At 42.6% G+C, this 8,418-nt stretch overlaps 1 protein-coding gene across 1 annotated transcript; it reads left to right on the forward strand.

The window, feature by feature from the left end:
• The first annotated feature begins 6,221 nt into the window (after positions 1-6,221).
• Positions 6,222-7,318, forward strand: LOC6619330 (mitochondrial import inner membrane translocase subunit TIM50-A). The gene has a single exon (XM_002043511.2). It carries the CDS (start codon positions 6,272-6,274, stop codon positions 7,301-7,303), a length of 1,032 nt encoding a protein of 343 aa, XP_002043547.1. The 5' UTR covers positions 6,222-6,271; the 3' UTR covers positions 7,304-7,318.
• The last annotated feature ends 1,100 nt before the right edge of the window (positions 7,319-8,418 follow it).

Below are 8,418 nucleotides of genomic sequence, written 5' to 3' on the forward strand. Positions count from 1 at the left end.
TACTCAACAGCCGCCCGACTGCCGATGAATGTTACGCGGTGTATGCGAGTCGGCTGGTGACGACGCTGACTACAAAGTGGCGGAATATGGAAATAGAAGAAATTGCCGTTACAACTGTTCTTGCGCATATGGCAAACATTGACAGTCGTTTGCAGCGCGTCCTCTTCACATCCAATGTGCGTACCAGAAGTAAGCTACAGGCGGAGTTAAAAGCGTTTACGTTCGACAAGAAGCGACATGCTCGAGATGACAACCTTGGACCTGACCAGAAGAACCGTAAGGCATCGCCAGTTGTATGCCACTTCTGTTCAAAGCCGGGACATCGAATTGCTGAATGCCGAAGTAAAATGCGACAAGATAGACAGGCGAAACCGCAGCGTGAAAAATCAAATGTTACGTGCTATCGGTGCGGCCAACCGGGACATTTCTCCAACCAATGCCCGAAAAACGGAAGTGCAGCCAAACAAGATGTGACTCAACAGAAGACTGTTAACCAATGTTGTGTGATTGAGCCAAAGGGAAGCTTGCATCAACGAGGTGAGATCTATCCAATTTGTTTCGATTCCGGTGCAGAGTGCTCCCTTATTAAAGACGACATTAGCAATAAGTTATCTGGTAAACGTATAAACAATACTGTAATGATAAAAGGCATTGGTGGTGGCAGTGTGTGCAGTACATTGCAAATCTTGAGTGAAGTCACTATAAACGAAAATATTATGGAAATATTATTTCATGTAGTCCCGAACGAGCAAATGAGGAATGATATTCTGATAGGGCGAGAAATACTTAAACAAGGCTTTTATGTAATTTTGACATCCGATAATTTTAAAGTTGTAAAATCAAAAACTGTTAATAATTGTTCCGTTACTGAGCGATCGTTTACTTTGTCCGATATTGACACCGAATTAGTCGACAATGAGAAAGCTCAATTAATTGAGTTACTTGAAAAGCACTCGACTTCATTTACCAACGGGATACCTCATACTCGAGTAAATACAGGCGAAATGAAAATCCGTTTGATTGATCCAACTAAAACTGTTCAGCGCCGACCTTATAGACTTAGCCCCGAAGAGAGAGAAGTAGTGCGAATGCAGGTGAGCGAATTGATAAGATGTAATATTGTTCGCCCAAGTTGCTCTCCCTTTGCTAGCCCCATGTTGCTCGTCAAAAAGAAGAACGGAACCGACCGTCTATGTGTTGATTTTAGAGAGCTAAACTCGAACACGATTTCGGATAAATACCCCTTGCCGCTTATCAGCGATCAAATTGCTAGACTTCGCGGAGCAAATTATTTCACATGCCTGGATATGGCAAGTGGTTTCCACCAAATCCCGATTCACCCTGAATCCGTGGAATATACTGCATTTGTGACCCCAGACGGCCAATTTGAATTTCTTACAATGCCTTTTGGCCTCAAAAATGCGCCATCTGTTTTCCAGCGCGCAGTCATAAATGCACTTGGTGACCTTGCTAACTCTTTTGTAATCGTTTACATGGACGACATAATGGTAGTATCGCCAACCAAGGAATTGGCTTTGGAAAGGTTAAAAACTGTTTTGAATGTTCTTACAAAGGCTGGTTTTACCTTTAACCTTTCTAAATGCAGTTTTCTCAAAACAACGGTTCAGTATTTGGGCTATGAAGTGCGAGCTGGAGAAATTCGTCCGAATGTGCGAAAGATAGCTTCATTAAGCTCCTTGCCTCCTCCTCAAACTGTCTCCGGCGTTAGACAATTCATTGGCTTGGCCTCTTACTTTCGCAAATTCGTGCCTGGATTCTCCCAACTTATGAAACCATTGTATTCACTTTCCTCTGGTAGCGGCAAGATTACATGGAGCGCTGAGCTGGAAGAGATCAGACTTAAAGTTGTGACGATCCTCACAAATGAACCTGTTCTGGTAATCTTCGACCCGCAATATCCTATTGAGTTGCACACTGATGCAAGTGCCTGTGGATATGGAGCGATACTTTTGCACCGTATAGAAAGTAAGCCCCATGTAATCGAATACTTCAGCAAAACAACTACCTCTGTTGAATCTAGATATCACTCCTACGAGCTGGAAACCTTGGCAGTGGTAAAAGCCGTTAAACATTTTCGCCATTACCTAATTGGCCGTGAGTTCGTTGTCTATACAGACTGCAATTCATTAAAAGCTTCTCGCACAAAAATAGATTTAACACCCAGAGTTCACCGCTGGTGGGCCTACTTACAATCGTTTAATTTCGAAATTCAATATAGAGAGGGTAAGCGTATGGCTCATGTGGATTTCCTATCAAGAAATCCTTTATCACCCGAACACATTTTGTCAATAAACAAGATTCCCGAAAAACGAGTAAATCTGTCTGAAATTTCAAGTACTTGGCTTCTTGCTGAGCAACGGTTAGACCTTGAGATAATAGAAATAGTTAACAAATTGGAGTCAGATGAATTGGCTGAAAATTTGGCCAAAACGTATGATTTGCGAAAAGGTGTATTATATCGCAAGGTCCAAAGACGAGGTAGAACAAGTTATTTACCAGTTGTACCCAGAGCTTTCAAGTGGTCAGTAATTAACCAGGTACACGAGTCGATAATGCATTTAGGGTGGCAAAAGACACTTGATAAAGTGTACCAGTATTATTGGTTCGCTAAAATGAACAAGTATGTTCGAAAATTTGTTTCAAACTGCATAACTTGTAGATCAGTGAAATCATCTTCCGGGAAGGTTCAGGCGGAACTTCATTCCATTCCGAAGACAAGTATACCGTGGCACACCATCCACATAGATATAACGGGTAAATTAAGCGGCAAGAGCGATTTGAAAGAGTATGTCATTGTTCAGATCGATGCCTATACAAAGTTTGTTTATCTGTATCACACCTTAAAGATAGATGCCGAAAGCTGTGTTAATGCTATGAAATCTTCTATATCCTTATTTGGAGTACCAGATCGCATCATCGCCGACCAGGGCAGATGTTTTACTAGCTCTAAGTTTTCCGAGTTTTGCGTATCGCAGAAAGTTGAACTTCACTTGATTGCTACGGGAATGAGCCGTGCAAATGGGCAAGTGGAACGGGTGATGGAAACACTGAAAAATTTGTTGTCAGTGGTAGAATCAAGTCAACGGTCGTGGCAGGACGCACTTGGCGAAGTCCAACTTGCACTGAATTGTACAATTTCTCGTGCCACTGAGGCAAGTCCGTTAGAAATGTTAATTGGTAAACAGGCTCGACCCCTTGGATTAGTTCCCCCATGTGAGACCGAATGTGAAATAGATTTGGCAACTGTTAGAGCTCATGCGACAGAAAATATGAAATCCTTAGCGTCTTACGACAAATCCCGATTTGATAGCAGTAGGGCAGCCGTTGACAAACACCACGTAGGTGACTATGTGCTATTGAGGAATGAAGAAAGACACCAAACTAAGTTAGATCCGAAATTCAGAGGACCGTTTTTGGTAACTGAAGTATTAGAGGGTGACAGGTATACACTAAAGTCGTTGACGAGTAACCGATCGTTCAAGTATTGCCATGAAGATATACGTAAAATGCCGGATGCAGAAATCCCGAATGAGTTAAACGAGAATGTAGAGCAATAGCTGAAATATAGAAACAGTTGAATGAAAAGAAAAGCCCGCCAATGAGTTCTTTTGTGAACGAGAGATATCCGTCTAGGTGAGACGATGAATTGTGAGTTATCCGTCTAGGTGAGACGATGAATTGTGAGTTATCCGTCAGGTGAGACGATGAATTGTGAGTTATCCGTCCAGGAGAGACGATGAGTTTGGATTGAATTAATAATTAAGTGTGTGTGAACTGGCGGAAGATCGATATATAGAAATCGATAAATGATAATGTTAAGATAATTTGTAAGCTGATGTATTACTGATCAATGGAACTGAATATGAAAATAGAATAAGTTATCCCAGCAACCATGAAAAAAAGCTGTTTTGTTTCTTCACAGAATTAAGATTTAAGAAATACACCTAATAAAGTCAAACTATGGAAATTAAATGTTATTGAATAGTGATGAAAGTATGTGATCTTGATATCTTGGTATCTCGGTATCAAAAGCTTACACGAGGACGTGTAAATGTCAGAATGGCCGTGTCGTGGCGAAAATAATGAGTATGCGTGTAGTCGCTGTTTACTTCTTCTCCAAGTTCCCTTTGCTATTATGCGTGTTCCTATTTATGAACACGTGGCGAAAATAATGAATGCGTTTAGTCGCCGTTTACTTCTTCTCCATGTTCCCTTTGCTATTATGCGTGTTCCTATTTATTGTCAATGTGTGAGGATGAATAGATGAATTATCTAGGACTTTGCAAAAACGAGAGCGATAGAGCTGTTGCTGAACGTGGCCACTTGCGCTGCTTGGTTAGAAAGGGAAAACTATATAATGAAAAGGAAATGCCAAAAATTGAGAAGAGACAAAGCAGGCTGCACGAAACGGGAGTGAGGTCATTAATCGTGGAGAAGCCAAAGCAGACGCAAGTGGACTCGTTGACTGCGCACAGCTGCATAAAAATTATATTGTGAAAAGAGTTATGAGCAACGCTGATATGGACGGACGGACGGACGGCGAGGACCCTGATATTCTTAACCCGACATATACAATCGCGACCAAAAAGAGTTTTTGCTTACTAAAATAACTCTTAAGCAGCCAATTTGTCTAATTTGTTTGAAGCTAGATGCCTTCAAGATGACTGGTAAACGTAGTCCTTTTTATTGGACTATATTGAGCTAGTTTGTCATTTCCACAACATTTGAGTCGCACTCATTTTCGCATAAATTGCGGAACCGATTTAAATACTCCAGTAGACCGAACCAATTTTGAAAAGTGATTAAATTTAACTGGCTAACGAGCTGAACTAGGAAATCAGAAATTATGAGCCATGACAATGGAGTGGATATTGCAGGCGGCAGAAAAAGGCGGTACAGCGAATGGATGCAGGAAAGATGGGGAAATGACAATGGAGTTGCAGAAGGACATGTGCCTGCTGACTACTTAAAATCTGTGCGTCTGCACGCATTACAATCGAATTACGAGACTCGTTGGGCAATTGCAGTTCATTGTTATTTAATATGTCGCCCGTTCAATGGCGGAAGAGACGGGAGGACCAGCAGGAACACCAGGAGCCGAATAGTCAACGAGAACACGGTTGGCAAATTATACTTTATGGCGCCAGGACACTGGATAGCAGCACAAGGGAGCAGCAGACGCAGGCGGCTTGACAGTGATTGCGATACAAACGATTGCCAACGTTTCCAAGTGGATTATTACCTCATGCCAATTATCATATCAACGATACACAGGCACAGGCACAGGTCTCGGTAAGTGGGCAGAAACACACACTGAGCCACACTCGAAAGCGCAGGACACGCCAGGACGTGGCACATTGGCTGACAAGTGGAAGGCGGAGGGGCCCGCCATTGAACCAGCCCAAACTTCCAGCGCCCATCGCACTTTACGAGGTGTTGACTGTGTCGGCATCTGGCAGCTTCTGTCGCTCTCTCTCCCTCTCTCTCTCTCTCTCTCTCCCCCTCTCTCTCTCTCTCTCTCTCTCTCTCCCTCTCTCTCCCTCCCTCTCTCTCTCTTTATCATCGCCCCAATTTGGCTCTTGCGGAATTGCATGTACAATTTCAAATGGATTTCGATTGTTTATGACAAATCGACTATCTGAACTGGCATTGCTTGATTATGACCAGCTCCTACCTGGGGTCCTGCGTCCACCTGTGCTGCTTTCGTCAGCAGTCTTCGGAAAGAGAGGGCTGCGATGGGCTCTTCTAGGGGGCTTGCTCGTTCTTCCGAAGATTTTTAGGTCGACGGGAATCCTGCCCATGCGTGTCTGTCAGTATGTCTGTCGGGCTGTCTGTTGGTATGATCGTCAAGATCTCAGTAACAATAAAAGCTTGAAAGTTTAGATAAAGCACACACACAGATGTCCGCCTCATAGACGCAGCCGAAATCTCCTTCTTTAACGGAGAGCAACAAATATTTTGATAAAAAGTGACGAATAATGACATATTTAAATGAAATATCTTTTTTCGTCACAAAAGTTCAAATTCGAACTATGGTTTCCGGTTGGGATCGTCACTAGTTTTCACCACGATATTGTTATTTTTTAATTTACGCCAAAGTAATATTCGACTATAACGTTCCCTCTTGTTTCTTTCAATATAAATACTGCAAGGTTTGGATTTCCGAAACAAGTTGTTAGATTTGGGTGTAATCGCTCATACATGTCAATGCTTAGTGTTTTAAGTCAATAAAAAATAACGTCGAACTCAAATGTATAAAATTGTATGGTTTGGAACTTTAAATAAATCGATTGGTTACATCGGGAAAAAGAAGACCCGCCTTTTGAGTCCATGCGAGAAAATATGCCTTAATACAGCTAGAAAAACAGTACAGAGATGCGACAAAAACTATTCACCACCAAAGTTAAGTAGAATCAAGAATTTCTATACCTACAGTATTGTACTGGGGAGTCTCTTCGGTATGGTCATGTGGGCCATCTATAAGCTGGGCAAGCCCGAGGAAGACCATCGGGGTCCCATAGAAGATGAGTTCAGTCAGCTTCCCTGGTTCCGCCAGTACATAATGAGGATGTGGCACACACTTCAGTATTATGAAAAAATGATGGAAGAACCCCAGATGGCAAAGCTGCTGCCAAACGTTGTCCCACCGCCGTATATACAGCCTCCCTATTCACTAGTCCTGGAAATCAAAGACGTACTGGTGCATCCAGATTGGACTTATCAGACGGGGTGGCGGTTTAAAAAGCGACCTGGTGTGGATTACTTTCTTCAGCAGTGCAGTCGAAATTTTGAAATTGTTATATATACTTCAGAACAGGGTATGACCGCATTTCCCCTTCTGGATGCTTTAGATCCCTATGGCTACATAAGTTATCGGCTAGTAAGAGGTGCCACGGACTTGGTGGAGGGTCAGCATACCAAGAACCTCGATTATCTTAACAGGGATCTGAGCCGTGTGATAGTGGTGGACTGTGATCCGTATACCACTCCCATGCATCCCGATAATAGCTTGGTGCTCACAAAGTGGCTGGGTAACGATGATGATGTCCAGCTCTTTGATCTCACGGCTTTCCTGCAGTTGGTTGCCGAACACCAAGTAAATGATGTAAGGGAGGTGCTGCGATACTATCGCCAGTTCGAGGACCCCATTGAGCAGTTTAAGGACAACCAACGTCGACTGCAGGAGCAGAATCAGGAAAGCATTCAGAATTTACCAACTAGTGAACGTCAGTGGAACTTGACTTTATTGGGACGCTCCCTTCGAGGGTCTTCAATCAAATAAATTTTCGTTTATGCATTTATTATCTAGTAACCTCTTGATCTCGGGAACTAAATGTTAAAAATTGCTTAGCTTTTTTTCATTTTATTGTTTTTTTAAATTATTTTCATTGACTTGCCAGTTGGAAAACCACAGAGGTTTTGATTTTTATATCCGTTAACCGAAGTTTAAATTGGTATACTACATATACTGCCATTTCCAAACTAGACATAAACATAATTATACCCATTACAAGTAGAGTCAAGGGGTATAGTAGAATCGTTGAAAAGTATGTACAGGCAGAAGGAAGCGTTTCCGACTATAGAAAGTATATATATTCTTGATCAGGATCAATAGCCGAGTCGATCTAGCCATGTCCGTCTGTCCGTATGAACGTCGAGATCTCAGGAACTATAAAAGCTAGAAGGTTGCGATTCAGCATACAGAGATTCTAGAGACATAGACGCAGCTCAGGTGTGTTGACCTATGTAGCCACGCCCACTCGATCGCTCTAAAACCGCCCAAAACTGCCACGCCAACATTTGATGAGGAGCACTGTAGAGATATATTGAAGCAAATCCTTGAAGGTCGCAGATATATTCACCCGTAGTAAAGTGCACTATATCAAAAACACCTAAGAAATGTATATTGTAATTATTATTGAAAGGCGTGATTGCCATGTGTCCGGATTATTTTATTAAACTGGTAAGCGGTAATGAAACACATGTAAGGTAACGAAGGGTCACCCAAAAGGTCGCGCGATCGCACTGTTGCTGCCCATACCAACATCCTTTTCGAGGCACTTTACGATGCAAAAAGTTTAAAATTTATGCGAACCGAACCAGGTGGAAAGGGTTTAGCGCTGTAGGAGTCAGATGGACATCCGGAGAGTAGAGCACCACTTTTGTGCTTGACCTCGCAGCAGCCTGCTTAGTCTCTTGACTACCGTTGGCAAAGCCGGGATGGGATGTAAGCTTGTATACGTATGTGGTCGCCTCTTCGGTGGTGCGTTGTTATTTTATGGGACCGCCGCCACCACCATTTGCTATGAAAGCATTTCCGCCACCGGCAGCACCAGCGACAAAGCCAAGGAGCAGCATGGAGTCCACTTTAATTTTTGTTTTGTTCATAATTTACGC

The sequence above is a fragment of the Drosophila sechellia genome, chromosome 2L (genome assembly GCF_004382195.2).
Source record: "Drosophila sechellia strain sech25 chromosome 2L, ASM438219v1, whole genome shotgun sequence".
Taxonomy (NCBI): Eukaryota; Metazoa; Arthropoda; class Insecta; order Diptera; family Drosophilidae; genus Drosophila; species Drosophila sechellia.

Bases quoted from the DNA above. Each gene is read 5' to 3' on its own strand.
- LOC6619330 (XM_002043511.2), top strand. From the start codon at position 6,272: ATGTATAAAATTGTATGGTTTGGAACTTTAAATAAATCGATTGGTTAC.